This window comes from Puma concolor, chromosome B4 (genome assembly GCF_028749965.1).
Source record: "Puma concolor isolate L17-30 chromosome B4, mPumCon1.1.hap2, whole genome shotgun sequence".
Classification (NCBI taxonomy): Eukaryota; Metazoa; Chordata; class Mammalia; order Carnivora; family Felidae; genus Puma; species Puma concolor.
Window position 1 is genome coordinate 128023162 of NC_141673.1, and position 19336 is coordinate 128042497.

General features: G+C 40.5%; 1 protein-coding gene across 3 annotated transcripts in view; it reads right to left on the bottom strand.

The window, feature by feature from the left end:
* The window catches only part of PTER (phosphotriesterase related), a 69265-nt gene that overhangs the window by 40119 nt on the left and 9810 nt on the right, over positions 1-19336 (bottom strand). Inside the window, exon 1 of one of the 3 annotated variants that reach the window (XM_086714846.1) lies at positions 14513-14886. The exons of the other annotated variants lie outside the window; for them this stretch is intronic. Within the exon in view, the coding sequence (XP_086570972.1) occupies positions 14513-14518 (6 nt within the window). The 5' untranslated portion in view covers positions 14519-14886. Of the gene's footprint in view, positions 1-14512; positions 14887-19336 lie in introns of those variants that run through there. 3 annotated transcript variants of the gene reach the window in all.

Consider the following 19336-nt stretch of genomic DNA (forward strand, 5'->3'; position numbering starts at 1 on the left):
CAAAGTTTATTTATTTATTTTGAGAGAGAGATGGAGGAAGCATGGGCAGGAAAGGGGCACAGAGAGAGAGGGAGAGAGAGAGAAGCCCAAGCAGGCTCTGCACTGTCAGCACAGAGCCAGAGGAGGGGCTCGATCTCATGAACTGTGAGATCATGACCTGAGCTGAAATCAAGAGGCAGAGGCTTGACCACTGGAGCCACCCAGGCGCCCTTCTCTGCCCATTTTGTAATGGGCTCTTTGCTCAAACAGGTGCCAGCTGGTCACATATACTGTGACTTTGGCAAATTACTATTGGCTTCTTGACTTTATCTGTTTAGTCAACAAATTGAAAACATTTCCTCCTTGATAAAAAGAGGGGAGGTGGAAGGAGGAAAGGAGGACGGCGGAAAAGCCTTGTATTCAGGTCAAAATGCAACATTACTCACTACTTGTCATAGTAACATCAGAGCTGGGACAAGTGTGATATTGTCAGAATGCTATCTACAGAACTGACCTTTATGTTTTCCTTCATTTGGAAAAAAAATGAGATCTAGCTCATCTCAACCCCTCATTCTCAGAGAAAGTTTCTACACTCACTTCTGTGAGAATGTTTGATGTAAATTCCTTGATTTTGCTACGAGCATAATCCTAGGAGTAAAACACGTAACAAGTTACTGGATACAACGATGATAACTTCTTTTTCTTCATAAAGAACTCAACCCTGAAGTTAATTCTCAGCTTTTCCCAGAGCAAATTTCCTCTTCCATGGGCTCTTAGCACTAGGTTTTCTCGCAGAAACAACAATATTTTCAGCAAATTGCACAGCTGGTCCTTAACTGTATTTAGTCACTTAAAGAGTTTACAATTTGCATTACTTTTATTTATTTATTTAATTATTTTTTAAAAATCTTTGTTTATTTTTGAGAGAGAGACAGCGTATGAGCAGGGGAGGAACAGAGAGAGAGGGAGACACAGAATCCGAAGCAGGCTCCAGGCTCCGAGCTGTCAGCACAGAGCCCGACCCGGGGCTCGAACTCACGAACTGTGAGATCATGACCTGAGCCGAAGCCGGACGCTCGACTGAGCCACCCAGGCGCCCCCAATTTGCATTACTTTTAATTCCAGGAGAATCACATGTTAATGTTTTATTTTTTTATTTTTTTATGTTTATTTATTTTTGAGAGAGAGAGAGACACAGAGCACAAGCAGGGGAGGGGCAGGGAGAGAGGGAGTCATAGAATCCGAGGCAGGCTCCAGGCCCCAAGCTGTCAGCACAGAGCCCCACGCGGGGCTGAAACTCAAGAACCACCAGATCATGACCTGAGCCGAAGCTGTCTTCAGTGGCTTGATTTAGTTGGAAGAACAATAGGTTCAGAGTAAACAGGTCTTGGCTCTTTCACTAAATAGTTGTGTGATTTGGGGCAACTAACTGAACCACTCGGAGCCTGTTGTCCCATCTATGAAATAAATGGGTTGGACCAGATGACTTCGAGATGACATTCATGCTTCTGTAATATCCTTTAGCTTGAAATGGATATTAATGACCTTCCATAGATCATTCAGTGAAGAATCTTCATCTATCAATGAAGGTGTATTTTAAGAATGGTTTTTAAAATGTATATTTTATATACATGTGCATATATATATATATATATATATATACACATCTCTATATATGTAATGAGAATGAATTTCATTCATTACCTTTCAATTTTATTCATTCCCTATCAGTAAGGCTGTACTTACTGATTTTTAAAATGTACAGTTTATAAACGTGTGCGTGTGTGTGTGCATGTGTGTATACACACATATATGTATATAATAACAGAATGGGCGAATTGCATTCACTACCTATCAATTTCATTCATTAACTATCAATGGAGGATGTACCTATTGAGTGTTTTTAATGTATAATTTATATATGTGTGAATACATACACACATGTACATGGAGAGAGAAAGAATCGGTTTTAGTTTGAGATCCTTCTAAGTTTAAAAGAACCCTAGCAGGGATGGCTGGTTTGAAAGAATCCTAAACGTGGAGTTCTGGCTCCAATGTTTCCTATCTGTGTAACTGTGAAAAATTGAACAGCTTACCATGCGTTAGTTTCCTCCCTTGAAAACTGCAATACCTGCCTTATTGCAAGATTTGAAATGAAAAGCAAATAAGGTTAACACCTAAAAGCACTACCTAATTTATAAGGCACACACAAATGCTCCAAATTCTTATTATATACATCAAACTGTGAATTATTTTCCAAACATTTGTTGAGTATCCTTAGGCAAATAAACCCAAACTTGTTCTTTCAAAAAACGAACAGTAAGGGTCTGAAGTTTACGAATCAATCAGAGGCTGTAATCTGTTTATTAGTTCCTCCACTTGAGGCCTGTGATTCTTAAAAGCAGATTGACTGTTGCGATTGACATCACAGCTCATTAGGCTTTTGGAAATGACCCACCAAAGCGATTACAGCTATAGGAGGTCCTCATTATCCATGGGTAACTAGTACTGAAAATGCCTTTTTAAATGAATGCGCTTAATACAGTGTGTGAGCTGGTGTCCACAGATGGCTTCCAGTGAACCATGCCTTCTCGTATTCACATCTGTGTGCAGCTCCCTTCCACGTGGAACCTGAGCTTCCCTGTGACTCGCTTTAACCAATAGCATGTGGCAGGAGTGATGCGATGTGTTTGGGACCCAAATCTTCGGAAGTAGTTTCTGCTTTTGTGCTTTGGGGAAACCTTCACTGCCATGTAAGTCTAGCTACCCCTAATGTGGAGAAGGAGAGGCCCTCAGACTACATGGGGAGTGAGAGAGGCAGGCACCCCAGAATCCAGGCTGTCCCTGAGAAGGCACCAGATGAATGAATGAGTCATCTTGAACCCTAACCCTAACCCAGCCACGATTCCACATGACTGTGAGCCCAGCTATGGCCAATCGAGAAGAATATAGCTGACCCACAGAATTATGAGAGATAATAAAATGGTCGTTGAAACCTGTGGTTTCAGAAAATACAGAGACCAACACTGAATAATAAGTTATATTAAGACTTGATCGGGGCGCCTGGGTGGCTCAGTTGGTTAAGCGGCTGACTTAGGCTCAGGTCATGATCTCGCGGTCCGTGAGTTCGAGCCCCGCGTCGGGCTCTGTGCTGACCGCTCAGAGCCTGGAGCCTGTGTCACATTCTGTGTCTCCCTCTCTCTGACCCAACCCCGTTCATGCTCTGTCTCTCTCTGCCTCAAAAATAAATAAATGTTAAAAAAAATTTTTTTAAATAAAAAAAAAAGACTTGATCAATATTTCAAATGAGAAAATAAAATAAATATGATAAAAATAAGTCATAATTATAAACATGTCCTAATTATAGAACAAGGAAGTAATTGAATGTTAGATTTGGGGGTGACAAAATGATGTGAAATGACATCATTACTTGACTTTTGCACCGAGTGACGAAAAAGGCTATCTTTGCGGAAGTATCTCTGAAGGCTTTATTTTTTACTAAGGCCCTCTATTTTTTTTAAGTTTACTTATTTATTGTGAGAGAGAGAGAGAGACAGAGAGAGAAGGCTGGGAAGGGGCAGAGAGAGAGAAAGAGAGGGAGAGAGGGAATCCCAAGCAGGCTCTGAACTGCTAACACAGAGCCTGACTTGGGGCTCAAACCCACGAAATGTGAGATCATGACCTGAGCCTGAGTCAGACCCTTACCCATCTGAGCCACCCAGGCGCCCCTACCAAGGTTTTTCATTATGCAGTTGTGATGCACCTTATTCCACATTGGGCTTTGTATGTAGTACAGTTCTCTTCCAATATCACTGTCATCGACCTCACCACAACTTCATCTTCTTTTTTTTAAGGCTTTCAGTTTCAGTTTGCAATCTACTTGCATCATATTTCTTGAAATTTATCAATATTTACAACAGTCAGCCAGAGATAAAAAAAAAAAGATGCTGGGGTGCTAGGCAGGCACAGAAATCCACACAGGGAAAATAGCAATGCTTGAACGGAACCTGGTTGTTGAATGGTCAGTTGGGTAGACCACAGAATTGGCTTATCTGAGCAACCTGTTAACTCGGGGAAGGGGCACTTGTAAGTGAGTACATCGTATAAGGGGACCAACAGTATGCTCCAGCACGTGTCACATTGTACTGACTCGATCTGGTGAGGGATTTGTCTCTGACGATGTGCTCTGTGTGTCTTTATGTATGTGTGTGTCCCTTGTCTTTACATAGTATATAGCACATGGTTTGCATCTGTGAACCTGAACTGAACAGAATAGACAGAAAGTGATGAGCTTATGCCTTATGTAAGAACGAGGTTGAAAGAGTCAAAAGTTTCATTCTAAAATGAATAAAGTAGCGGCACCTGGGTGACTCAGTCGGTTAAGTGTCCCACTCTTGATCTCAGCTCAGGTCTTGATCTCGGGGTCGTGAGATCAAGCCCCACATGGGCTCCACACTGGGTGTGAAGCTTACTTAAAATAAATAAATAAATAAATAAATAAATAAATAAATAAATAAATAAATAAATAAAGTAAATTTGCTATAGCTCTAAAATGCAAATAAGAATTAAAAAAAATTTTTTTGGTTGAAGTTTGCAAGTGGAAAGGGCATGTCAAATGTAGAACCCGAAATCCCACTGGATTAGAATACCCTACGATAGTTACATCTTCTTTTATATACAAACAAATGTGACAATCTAGTTTAAAATAGGCATTTTTAGGGACAAATGAAGAAAGCAGTGGCTACATACATAAAATTCTCATGCCTACAAACTACAACTAAATAAAGCATGATGTATTTTTCAAAAATAATTTCCAGAGGATTCAGCATAATGGAAAACTGCCCAAATTTCAAATAGCTGTCCAAATGTCCAAATCTCAACTAACTAGGATATTTATTTGGAATTACTGCTGCTAGATAAGCCCCTAAACGTGACGAGGGGAAGAGGGATGCTTGCTTGATTTTAGTTTTGGGTGAACGGTGCTAAATGACAAAAACATTTAAAATGGATGCCCCATTTAAGGAACTTAACTTGCCACACTGGAAACATTAAATAACCATTTGAAATTTTTCATGAATAGAAATCTAGCTTTCCCCTTTAAATGGCAAGCTAGTCCTAAAAGTGTACAGAAATCACATTATGGGGTTAGGACAGAGAGCACCACTTGGGAGGCAGTTAAAACAAATCTGACCCACAGGTTCACTGTGTGGTTTGTGAAAGATAAGACAGATCACAGTGAGTGGTGATACGGTGGCCCTCCCACACGCACAGCCTTGGCCACAGTGCAAATTTGCCCAACTTTTCTGAAAAGCAGTTTAGCAATATGTATCTAGAGTCTCAAAATGTTACTCTGCTGCTGGGGAATCTGTCTTCAGGAAATATTTAGAGACACGTAAAAAATATTTACGCACAAAGATTTCATTATGGCATTATTTAGAATAGCGACCAAAATATCTCACAGTATGGGAATGTTTACACGTATGATAGAACATTATGCAAACGTTCAAGTTATACTTTCAAAGACTATTTAATGACACAGGAAAATGCTCTTATTATAACTTGTGAAAAAGCAAAATACAAAACTGTATTTTAAGTGCTATAAATTTATGGAGAGTATATGTATCTACATACATGTAGAGCTTAATTAGAAACACAAAAATGTTATGTGTATGTTTGGGTGGCATTTTGTTCTTCATTACAGTTTAATGTATTTCCCAGGTTAATGTATTTCCAAGTTTCTGTTTTTTATTTTTTATATTTATTTCATTTATAACCAGGAAAAGGGAGTAAAATGGGAAAAGACCAACGATACCAGTATAAACCGACCCAATGCTTATATCAGCGCCGCATGTAAAATAACCGAATATATGTTTTGAATTCCCCAACGAAAACACACAGACAGGCAAAGATTCGTGAGCTCAAGAGCTATTTCAAATTCTTCTTTATTATCACGGAGTCGCTAATTGCCAGCCATGCCTGAGACTTGGTATGTTTGTGTGCAAATATTTCTGATCAAATTACATGTCTCTGTGGTGAGTATGGTTCACTGTGATTAAATTCAAGCTGTTTTACCAAGTCCTTAATGGACTGATCTTGGCTCTAGTGGAAATCCTGGAGCCCAGTAAGAATTTTAGGAAGGGTTTAGCACTCTAAGTAATTATCACAGTCAAGTCACACAAGAACCAAGATCCCACTATCAAACACCGTCCTGTGAGAGGGCAGGAGTGCAGATGGCTGGGTGGGGGGTGGTGGTGGTCAGGGGGTTGGTGAGTGGGTGGCTCAGCCAAAGTGTCCAACTTCGGCTCAGGTCATGATCTCGCAGTTTGTGGGTTTGAGCCCCGCGTCGGGCTCTGTGCTGACAGCTCAGAGCCTGGAGCCTGCTTCGGATTCTGTGTCCCCTTCTCTCTGCCCCTCTGCCATTCACGTGTGCGCTCTGGCTCGGGCCCGCCCACGGTCTCTCTCTGTCTCTCTCTCTCTCAAAAATAAATAAACATTAAAAAAAAATTTAATAAAAAAAAAGGAGTTCAGATGGGGGATTGTCAAGGAGACATTTTATAGGAGAACGTCAGAAATTATGAAATGTGGGTCATCATTTAGAAGGAAAAAAGAGGGCCCAAATGAAATACAGTTTAAGTAAAGATAAACCATGCGAAGACAAAACCATAAAAAGAATCTTTTTAAAAGAGGGTTAACCACCTTTGGCAGAAAGACAAGAAAAGATGAAGTAGCAGTTTTTCTAGTTTCAATAAATATTTACTGGCCAGCATTAAGTGTAAGGCCCTGTGCTGGGTAGGCAGGGCCTGTGAGAGTTACAAAGATCCATGAGAGAGAATGCCCCCCAGCCCCTGGAGGCTGAGAACCAACAATGACGCCTTCCATTCCTGTATGAAGCTGTCATTTACTGAGCTTCCATTATGCATACGGTGCCACACAAAGGACTTTATATCTCTTATCTCAAGTTCTTACTGAGACGTTCGTTGCCTGGTTGATATTATAAGAGGAAACAGGCCAAGAAAATGGAAGAAACTTAAGAGTCTCGAAAGTTGCCATCTGATCCAGAGTCTGCTCAGAGAACGCACATGTCGATCATGAGCAGCACTTTCTAGAGAGTTCCGTTAGAACTAACCAGATGAGGTTAGCCTACAGTTACAACGATAGCAACCTTATTGGATGATTACTACCTGCCAAGCACATTTAGTCCTCAGACAGAATTTAGAGATGTGCATTGTCTGAATTCTCTCCGACACTCCATTGAATCAGCCGCCTAGGTTAAAAAAAAAATAACCCAGTGTCACCCCAGACTCCCACCTCACCCACAGGGAGTTTCTAAATGCCACAAACACCACCATTTTAATCTCTCCTTCACTCCGTCCCTCTGTACCGTCACAGCCACGGCCACAGTGCAGCCACCATCCCCCTCTCTCAGGTGGATTACTGCTAGGAGCTTCTAACCCGGTTTCCCTGCCATTGTGGTCCGCTTTCAGCGAGCCTACAGAGTGCTCTTCCTAAAACACAGACTCAGATAGGTCTCCCCCGGGTGTCATCCTGCTAACCTTAAGAGACAAATCTACACCTGGAGCCTGGTGGCGCCGCCTGAACCCACTCTGCTCCAGCCACGTTCACCTGCCTGCCCTTCTCTGGGCTCAGACTGTTCACGCTTCTCTTAACGTCCTTGAATGCATCCCTGCCTCTTTCTTACTGAGCTTACACAAACCCAACCCCCTCCACCCTTTTTCTCTACTAGCTCACTTCTGCTGGGCATCAAGAACAGGGCTTTTGGCATCATCAGAAGCTCTTCCTGATGTTCCGCCTTGTGGCTCAGGCAGTCCGGGAAACATGCCGATTCTAAGTTCTCTCCTAGCCCTTGGACCTTTACCTTGAAACTCACTTCTTAAGTTAATGGTTAATGTCTCTCCCTCCAGACTCTGACCTCCTTGAGGGCAGAGTCCGTGTCTCGGTCAGTCGCGAGTCCTCAGCCACCCGCAGTGCCTGGCACAGAGTCAGTACTTGATTAACATGCATACGTTTGCTTGTTTTGAGCCAGCCTTCTTCCACGAAGGACTGGAGGTAACTTGCACAAAAGACACATAAAGCGAAGAAAAAAATACTAAAGTAGGAGCGTGGAAATTATACACCGAAGTAGAAGAAGGACCAAGAAGGAAGAGCAGGTTAACAGTTGTTGGCAAAGGGCTAAAAAAGTTGTCCTGGAATATTTATGTAACACATTTCTGACAACAGATAATTCTGAGATCATAGCACACCCCTTTTCCAGCAGTTCATATTATTTCCCTAAATCAAAACAGCTAAAAGTATTATTAAAAAGCATGGAAAATTGATTCCCAAAAGTTTGGGGGCTTGGGATTTTGAAGCCATGTTTGTTTTTACAACTTACCCCCCCCTTTTTTTTTTTTTTTGCATTTCAAGCTCTCAGAAGATAGTGAACATACCATTTAAGCTTATTCTTTTGCACCCAGCATGGTACTATGTAAGTTTTTTTTATAACTTTCCCTTAGTAATAAGGGCAAAATTTTTTTTAATTTTTAATTTTGTAAGATTTTTTAAAACTTTAATGTTTTTATTTATTTTTGAGACAGAGAGAGACAGAGCATGAGCAGGGGAGGGGCAGAGAGAGAGGCACACACAGAATCCAAGGCTCTGAGCTGTCAGCACAGAGCCTGACGCAGGGCTTGAACTCACAGACTGTGAGATCATGACCTGAGCTGAAGTCGGATGCTTAACTGACTGAGCCACCCAGGCGCCCTTTTAACTTTTTTTAAACATATATTTACTTTTGAGAGACAGAGCGTGAGCAGGGGAGGGGTAGTGAGAGAGGGAGACACAGAATCTGAAGCAGGTTCCAGGCTCTGAGCTGTCAGCAGAGAGCCCAGTGCAGGGCTCAAACCCACAAACCGTGAGATTGTGACCTGAGCTGAAATTGGTTGCTTAACCAACTGAGCCACCCAGGTGCCCCAGATTTTTTTTTAAATTTTTAAGTAATCTGTGCATGCAATATGGGGCTCAAATTTACAACCCTGAGATCGAGTCATACACTTCCCTGACTGAGCCAGCCAAGCACCCCAGGGCAAGATTCTTGAGCACAGAAATAACCAACAGCGAGTGACTTCATCTTCAAGCACATTTTCTATCTAAATTAGTGCAGGTGGTTCATGACAGTAGCTCATCCTTTACAAGGAGTAAAACTGGATAACGACTCATAAGGCTAATTTTTAAAATGTATAGACCATCCACATTAATTTCTTTTTAAGGTAGTTTAATTTTAAAGCACTCTTCCTCGAATTACAGAGAGCCCTTCAGTTGCATGAACCAATGTGTATCTAAAAGCTATTTCCCACAAAATCATCTCAGGTCCTTCATTCTGAAGACCATACAGTAGATTTTCTTAGAAAAGTCTTGACTTCTGCTACCCTGCTTAGCTAATTCCAAGTTACGAAGAATCAGTGCCATGAATGGGCTTTCACATTGTCAGGCTTCTCCTGTTCGGTGTTAAAAAGGATAGTCATGCAGAAAAAAAGGTCTGAGAGCCACTGCAAGGAGAGCGAGAAGCTCTCCCAGCCTGGTTCTGGCCCATCTTGTCTTGTTCTAGTGGCTTCCAAAACATGGTCCGCTGTATGAGAAATGCCATGCCATGCCTGATGCAAAGGAGAGTCATCTCTAGAACTAGGTTCTGTTCTGATAATCTCTCTAGCTCCATCCCCACACATGGAGAAGTAGGTACCAGCCCTGGGCTACAAGAGCCACTGGCAAGAAGTAAATGCTCAGTGGGTGTCTGTTCAACCAATGAACACTTTTCGTTCTATCCACCTTCAATTTCACAATGATGGGAGGCAAGGTTAGCCAAAAGCAATTGGATATTTTCATGAACATCACAGCCTCTTCGCAGGCTTGGGACCAGCTAGTGTTACTCTCCTTGAAATAGTAAGAGAAGTTGCTTTGGTTTATAGAGTTGAGGGATAGTTTGGACTTTAAATTCACAGAAGACAGGAAGGTAACATAAAGACGTTTGCTTTCGGGCATCTGGAAATTTCACCTGGGTACATTTCAATTCAATGTGACAAATGTTTGCTAAGGATCTAGTGCATCCAAAGGAGGATACTACGAGAGACAAAGATGAAAAAGGAATAATCTTACTCTAAGAGGCTAAAGAGCCCCCAGCATGGTACCTGGCACATGGTGAGCATTCAATGGGGAATTGATATTTTTTATATATTAGTGGGACACCTGCAATGTTCAAGTGAATGCAGTAACGTTGGAAAAGAGGTCCCAAGCAGATGTTCTGGGAAGATGTGTCTGGCTAAGATTCATCAGTGCTGGAGGGTTTGGGAGGGCTCTCTGGAGGAGGGGGGCATTTAGGCAAGGCTGCACAGTTTTTACAAGGAGGCATCCTGGGGGCATGAGCAACGAAAGGCATGTTTTGGGATTTGTAAGCAGCCCGCTGAGGCTCATACACATGATGCATGGCAGGTCCACAGTGAAGACACTGACACAGGCACCGGATCCAGAGGAAGCGACCTGTGTTAGGATGGTAATTAAATGGGAAGCGTGCGTATAGACTGAATGCTGGAGACAGGGGATGAGTTAGGAAACTAAAGCAATTTTCATTGTTCCCGGGGGATTTTAAGAGCGGGAGAACTACATCTCAGGGCAGAAGAAGCCCGGAAGAACACTCTCTTTTTCACCCTTCTCTAACTTACAAAATATCATGCTGGGAGTAGTGTGAAGTACTCCTTTTAATCATACTTTAAACCAAGAAGTAAAAAAAGTAAAAAAAAAAAAAAATTTATAAAGCCTTGAAAGTGGGCCAGAAACATCATGACTTGAATACTTATTGACCTCTCAAATGTGTTAGTTATTGATGGGGAAACATTAAATCAAAATATTTACAATTAAAAAGTTCACAGTCATTGAAGTCTGCATTCTCAAAGCCACACGATGGCCACTATTAATATGACGTCGTAGGAAGTTCTTCATAAAACTGCATCGAAGCCCCCACTTTCTATGTTGTTGGTTTCATTACCTTCAAGAGATTATGGAATTTCAGAAGTATTATCTACAATAATAATGCTGTGTGTTTCTTTGAAGAGCTTAAGGCACTGTACACACTTTAATTAAATCTCCTAATGTCCTTGCAAAGTTGGCAAGGGATCAGCAGAAGGTGAGTCATCGGAAAGTATCCAGCTAGAAGACTGGACCATAGGACATACTTTTAGATGAAACCCACTTTTGATTATTATTGTTCCCATTTCACCAATGAGGAAAAGGGGTTATTATTCAGAGGAGGATGATGAGCTATCTTCTATTTTCACTGAAGGCAAAATACAATGCCATAGGCTCTGTAAGCATTTCCTGGGAGACCTTTAAAAATTGTACAAACACCATGACCCCTGAGGTTTCTCCTTTGAGAGCTGACCCACATTTATGAATAAACACCTAAAATGTGCACCAAGAGAATATACATTATCCGTCTTTTGCAAAATCAAAAACAAAACAAAAAAACCACAGGACAAGAATCCCAATTTATCGTGATGTACAGTCTTTTAACCTTGATTGACTGGTTGGCCAGAAGTTCGGCTAGTTCTTTCCGTAGACTCTTATCCCCAAGCTTCCCCCCGACAACACCAGAGAGAAGAGCGGGCACCAGTCTGTTGGAGACCAGGGAATAGAACTGGTTAGGTTGAAGACAGTACGAATCGCAGGGCTAGAAAAAATGTTGAAGAGTAGAAAATTGGACAAGTCTTGACTCACGGTTCTACCCTTCGGATAGCGGTACAGATTCCAAAGTCAGATGGTGAAAAACAAACATGCATGCAGTAACCTTAGAGGCTCCTGTTTATAAAACAACTCCACTTCTAATAAAGGAAATGAAAGGGCCCAAACCACTTTACCAGACCACAACGCCACTGTGTCAATCTAACCACCTCCTGATGTCCCAGAAAATGCAGTCATGTTGCCCAGGAAAACATCCGAGTTTGGAAAAAAAAATCGTGAAAAAAGATAAATGTTATTGTTTTAGGCAATAATTTCTTTTCACCGAAGTGTTAAAAACAAACAAAGATATGAATAATGAAATCCTATGGCATTATTTGGTTGAATGATGGTTATATTGATCCAGACTATGCTTAAAATTGTTTGGTTTATCATAAAAATGAAAATGTAAATTCAAAAATTTTGATGACAACTTGTGGAGCCTCAAGTTTGAGGAAAATTGTCTCAAAAAGACAGTCTTTATTAATGGAACTAGGGAAGAAGGCAAGATGACAAATTTTGCCTAGTTCTAAAACAGTGTGGCACCTGACACAGAAACCTCTTTTTTGGGAAAGACTAGTATTTGATGCACTAAAAATAACAAACAGCTTATCTCTACTCCCGAAAGCCGATTTACTACAATGGGATCAAGGGCAAATCTAATAGCTTCATGGGTCATACAGCAATAATTTCTGTTTTCCAATCTTTGAGATGGCAGGGGGAAAAATGCTCTAATGGAATTCTCTAGATAAAAAAGATTCACTAAATTAGGAACATTTTCTATAAGCAAACAACAAATTTTTAACTAACCAATCCTTAGTCACATGTATGTATTGAAATATAAAGGGAATGTAATTGCTTATGTATTTTCCCCCATAAAAGTAAGGTACCCTAAAAGATTTAGGAAGGTTTGTCTAGCCAATAATATATTTTATTTTTATTTTACTTTATTTTTTAATGTTTATTTATTTTTGAGAGAGAGAGAGAGGGAGTGGGAGAGGGGCAGAAAGAGAAGGAGACAGAGAATCTGAAGCAGGCCCTAGGCTCTAAGCTGTCAGCACAGAGCCTGATGTGGGGCTTGAACCCACAAACTGTGAGTTCATGACCTGAGCCGAGGTCAGACGCTCAAGTGACTGAGCCACCCAGGCGCCCCAGCACTATATTTTAATTTGGAACCTTACTCATCACTATTACCTGCTTCCTAAGAATTCCCACAAAGCATTTATATGTTTATATACTTATACATTTCATTTCACTGTAGTTCTGACATATTTTACCAATATTGCCAGTGTACCAAAGGACTATAATTTTAATCTTCTCCTTGGATAGACTTACATCTGTAGCTTTACTAATTATAATAAATTCCCTAAATAAAAAAGGCAGTTTTAAATCAAATTATAGATCTGCTAAAACACATTGAATTATGAAATGCATCTAAATAAGGTATGGTTTTGAATTTAGGTTAATAGTTTTAAAATAAGTAAAATCAATATTTTATTAAATATTATTTTAAAATGATAATATTTAAAAATAATTAACATATGTAAATTTCAGTGACTGTTAAATGCTAGTTGATCTCAGAATTTTTGAGCAGAAAGGGACCATGCAGATCATTTAATTCAATGACTTCATTTTTAGGTGCAAACACTGACTGCTCGATCTCCTGAAGGCCAGACAGCCCCAGATAGAACCCAGTTCCCCAATTTGACAGGCAAGTGTTTCTTTCCTTTAACCATGGAGATATTTGCTACAAACATCACATTAAGTTATCCTGGTATCCATTAACGTGGGAGTACTATTCAGAGGTGACATCACTCAATGGCCCAAGGAAGAAGCTACAATTATCTGGGACCAGAAAATCCTATCCCAACCCCACTGCTGACTGGATGCCATCAAGCAGGCCATTTAATTGCACTGCACTTTCGTCTTCCTAATTATAAAAATAAGGACTCGAGTAATTTAGACTTCCCTGCTTAAATTGGCTGTTGCAATAAGTAGTGATAAAAATAACTCTAAAGCATACAGCATATCTAAGTGCAAAAGAAATGCTTAATAACAAAAACTCATCTTCACTATATTTAAACCAAGGAGTAATAACCACTTTTAGTCATAATTAGGAGGGAGTATATATTAGCTGTTGTGCATCCTTATAACATCTGAACACGCTAATGCAGGTGTATATCTAACAAGTGCAGTAGCTCTTGCTTTTTATAATCTATCTTTATGTTGACCTAAGCCAGATAGTGATTATCAGTGGAGAATAAACGAGAAATGTGTGGCTTCTGAAATGCACCAGTCTTCCCTAACAGAGGGAAGTGTTAACAGACTACCTAGTGTTTCTAACAGAATCAGAAAATTTTACTACCGAATCACCCTGTACCTGATAGATGGCATGGCATAAACCCCACCGAATACTGTTCCCTAGTAGTCAAATATAAGTTTCCTGACATGTAAAATCATCCATCTTGAGCTGACCTTTAAAAGACAAACAAAAATTTAGCAACTGGATTCTCCTGGACTCTGAGAGGGATAGAAAGAATTAAGAAGTAGGTTTTAAAAGCATTGCACAATACAGTGTTTTTTCTAGAAGAAAATGTATATACTTTGCATAGAGAATAACCTGAAGGAAATTACCCAGAGAGGCTAAGTCCTGATACTGGTTTCGGGTAATGGGAGCCAGCACAGACAGAAGAAGTCTGGGGAGGCCACTTTGTTGTGAGTTTCCATACCCACTAAGTACCAAAGGGCCGAATTGGGAAGCGTTTCTCACCATCATCGGCTCATGCCTGGCGTGCGTCCTTTACCCACAGTTTCCTTTTCTGGATTGGAGGTCTCCGTCTTAAATTTAAACAAGCATGGCTTTCGGTGTTTAATTACAATTTAATGGAAATACTACTCGCATTCAAATTAGCTTTTAGTTTTCACATCACGAGTGTGCATCCGAGTTATTGTGTCATTATAATCTCATGTTATAATGGCTTCATAATGCAAGTCCCTGCAGGGTTGAATTAGTAGTTTCCTATGGTAATCGCCCATCGCTATAATATCATAATCACATAAGCACGGTCCCCACGTGCCTTCCACTGCAATCATTTTGACATGGTAAGAGCATTTTAATAGTATTAGCATAGATTCTCCGGAGAAATCATCTCATTGTCACTGCATTACCATATAAGATTAATTGTGGTAGGAAAGCTCAAAAAAAAAAAAAAAAAAAAAAAGGCAATGCTCAGCAATAAAGTGCGTGCATTTTGCACTGAGGTTTGCGACACAACCCTGAATTGAACAGACGCCCTTGCACACCATGGACGGGTTTTGTTTGGGTTTTCTTTGTGTTTGTTTGTTCAGGACTCAAACAGTGGTAATCAGTTGGGTCAGTCCCTCTCTGTGATACAGAAAGAAACAGCCCTAGTCCCTGTCTTCAAGGAGTTTACTGTTTAATCAGGTTCGCAACAAGTTCTACAGAGCGTAGAGCTCAATGCAATTCATAGGCTCCAAATAAACAAAGTACTCTGGTAACCGGCATTTAAGCAGACGGTGAGAACAAACCACACAAGGTGTTCCTCAAGGGAAACGGTTGATAATTATAAAGGGTTAAACAGACTGAACATGAGGGCTGCGTGACAGAAATGGAATGCACGTTATCAGGGCTCCTAAGAGTCAGGCTGGCGTCTTCATTCCGCATTCACTAAGCCTGCGGAGAAGGCAGGCCACTGAAGGCACCAGTAGCGGCCACGGCCAGAGCCACGGCTTCCTGGCCAGAGGAAGCGGGAACAGGTTTTGGACAGGAAGCGTCTCCTCTGCACACATCTCCCCCGCTGGGTGGACAGAATGGAAGCCGGACCTTGTTCTTTACTGCTAGGAGAATAAGCAGAGACGGTCTCCGAAGCATCAGACCAAGGGCCAGCAAAAGGAAACTCCTACTCGGAAAAGCACTACCCAGCCCCTACTACTCTCCTTGGGTTGAAGCCACAGGGCTAAATGACTAGGTTGTGTCAGTGACGAACGGCACACGCTGCAAGACTGGCAGCCTATTGTGTTCACTTGAGGGGCTTCTAATCATCTGGTACTGTCTGGGGACACCACAGGAGAATTGCAAACAGATGATCGTAAGTCTCAAGGAATCCTCTCCGCTCGGTGTGTGAGTGAGAACGTCACAGCCAGCATTCGGCACCCTGACTGGCCCAGAGCAGGCATCCGGTAAGCGCTGAGGATGGACGGATGCGTAAATTAACACGGCTGGAAGGAACACACTGTGCTGTGGGTCTGAGCACACGGGCAGCAGATTGGGAATACGTGCGCTCCCATGGCATTAACAGCGGAGGAATTAACAACTGGCAATGTCTCTTGTATTATTAAAGACCTCCTTTGCCTTCTTGTTCTGGTAGATCACAGCATTCTGAGGGGGAAGGGTTGCTAATTTCCCTTTTCTTAAATTGTGCGGGCCTGGGAGATCTTGGAGCTACTCACTGGCTCAGTATCCGAAAAGAAGTAATACTGCTTTTTTAATTGGAAGACGACGAGGGGAAAGATTGCTCTCTGAGTGCTCAAAACTACTTTTACCAACAAGCTGAAGAGCAATATAAACGTATTACATAAACAAAATTAGCTGTCTTTCCTTCAGAAGTTATTTTTAATTTTCATAGGTAAAGTCTACGGGCACCTGCCACCCGATTCTTCCTTGGGCTCTTGGTTAGGCATCCTACGTAATTAAACTCTTCTGGCTCATTCTTCCCAGGAACATCTGCCATTATGAATTCATATCAGAATTTACTTTTATTAGCCCTGATTACTAGTTTTTCTTATTATTTGCTTGGTTATTAGACATACAGAGTAAAAATCAAGAATCAAGAATGAGACGTTTGAATCCGAAGGTACTCCCCTTAAGAACACAAATCTTACTTATTTTGTAAAAGATATCTTGACACTGTTTAGGAAAATGTCGTCATTTTCCTTTCTCACTCAAATGTATTAAAGGCAACAGAAAACATTCCTGATAATGTTCAATAGAGTTCATCTTTTATTTGACACAAGCAATAGTCAGTAGCTATTAAATATCTAGAGTACCACCAAATATTAATGCTCCGCTGCTATATTTCAGAAATGTAAGAATGCAACAGAACGCTCTTATGAACATATCACTATTTCCTCAAAAGGAAGAAATGCTAGAGCTTGACGAAGCACACAGATGTTTCAAAAAGTTGATAGGATCAACATGTGTCTTTGGGCGAATGTAGCACATGAGCCTCAGTTTTCTCCCAGATAAAACAAAGGAGTTAAACAAGATGATCTCCAAAGTTCTTTCCGGACACAAATTCCACGATTCTAGGCAAAAAGGCAGTAAATGACCTGTAAAGAACTCGTGCAGTGGCTCCCCATGACTTCACCTTGTTTAGACATTAGATAAATGGGGATATTTATATAGTCGAAAATCAGAACATTTCTATATGACAAATGAGAAACCTATTGATATCTTTCTAATTCTTTTTCTGAACCACCCTCTAACCACATTACAGCATTTACTTTACTATAAACTTCAGATTATTATGGACAGAAGAATGAAATAAACATACCTCACAAGTCAGATTATTACTTTTTAAATTATCACTCTTTATAATGCTTACGACTAACAGTACAATAGAGACGCCAGGATCAAATAATGCTGGTTCTGTTAGCCTCAAATAAATGATGCTCAGTATCTAAGCACTTGAGAACTCTTGGCTATTTCCCAAATAACAGCTAAAATGATCCATTATCTACCTATGTACATGTGTATATATGTGCATTTATATACACACACACACACACACATATACACACATGCATATACAGTGTGCACATTTTCTAATTATCACAATACAAGTACGGAGACTATTCTGAAAATTGTTTTGTGCCAACTTCACAGCCAGTGATTATTTTATTTCCTCGTGGACAGCGAGATAAGTAAAAAAGTCAATAATCTGCTTGGTTTTGTCAATGTTTTCAGAAGGTGTGATATATATCCCACTGGTGGTTCAAACCAATTTTAGGTGATATATGGGCATTTAAGGTCTTTTAAACACATATTTGTTTATTTTAATGTGTTTTAGAAGGGTGCCTGGGTGGCTCAGTTGGTTAAGTGTCTGACTTCGGCTCAGGTCTTGATCTCATGGTTCGTGGGTTTGAGCCCCGCATTGGGCTCTGTGCTGACAGCTCGGAGCCTGGATCCTGCTTCAGATTCTGTATCTCCCTGTCTTTCTGGCCCTCCCCTGCTCACACTCTGTCTCTCTCTCTCAAAAATAAATAAGACATTTAAAAAAATTAAAACAATGTTTTAAACACATATTTGTTTATTTTAATGTGTTTTAGAAAAAAGTATTAATGTTGCAAGCCTCTGACTTTATGGAGATTATTGTTTTGGATAAGGGCAAAGCAAAAAAAGTGGGTTACTTTAAAAAAATATATTAAGTAATTAGAAAAGGTAGTACCTGGGCATAGCAAACATGCTTTAAAAATGATAGGAGAATGAATCAAATTTGACAAACTTGATAAATATTAATGAATGATGAATTCATTCATTCTGATGAATATTATGCTGAGTTTGTGAAAATTAAAAGGCATATATCTCTACAGTGTCTTGTAACACATTTCTTTTCTTGGGCCTATCAAAGAACTAACTTCTGTTCTGGGGGTAACATCCTCCTAATTCATCAGAAATATCATCGTGACTTTTTTCTCTGTTCATTTATTTAATTTTGAGACAAAGAGTGAGAGAGAACATGCACACGTGAGCTGGGGAGGGGCAGAGAGAGAGAGAGAGGGTGACAAACAATCCCAAGCAGGCTCTGATCTGTCAGTGCAGAGCCTGATGTGGGGCTTGATCCCATGAATCATGAGATCATGACCTGAACTGAAATCGAGAGTCAGAAACCCAACCCACTAAGCTATTCTGGTGCCCCAATCATGACTTCTAATTAGGCAGGGAAAGCTATCACCCACTTTTCACTCTTAGACCTTTTTCTTGGTCCTATAATTGTTGACATTATTTTAAATGAGGTTGATTTAAAAATATAAATATGATACATCGTGTCAAGAATATAAATTGGGGGGGCGCCTGGGTGGCGCAGTCGGTTAAGCGTCCGACTTCAGCCAGGTCACGATCTCGCACTCCGTGAGTTCGAGCCCCGCGTCGGGCTCTGGGCTGATGGCTCAGAGCCTGGAGCCTGTTTCTGATTCTGTGTCTCCCTCTCTCTCTGCCCCTCCCCCGTTCATGCTCTGTCTCTCTCTGTCCCAAAAAAATAAATAAACGTAAAAAAAAAAAAAAATTAAAAAAAAAAAAAAAGAATATAAATTGGGGCATTATGGCTCAGACATGGTGTAGCTACTGAGTAAGCTTTCCAATTTTAGTAGAGAAAACTCTGAAATTTAATACATTGTTCTTTGTATAGAAACCACATATAAAGAAACGTTCCTTTCTGCTAATGGTATGAAATCATTACATTAAATAAGAATAGTTAAGGAATATTTATTTCAGCCAAGGTATTACTAACACAGAGATAAACATAAAGAAGTGAAGACAGGTTCACAAGAAACTATACCATCCCTACATAATGCA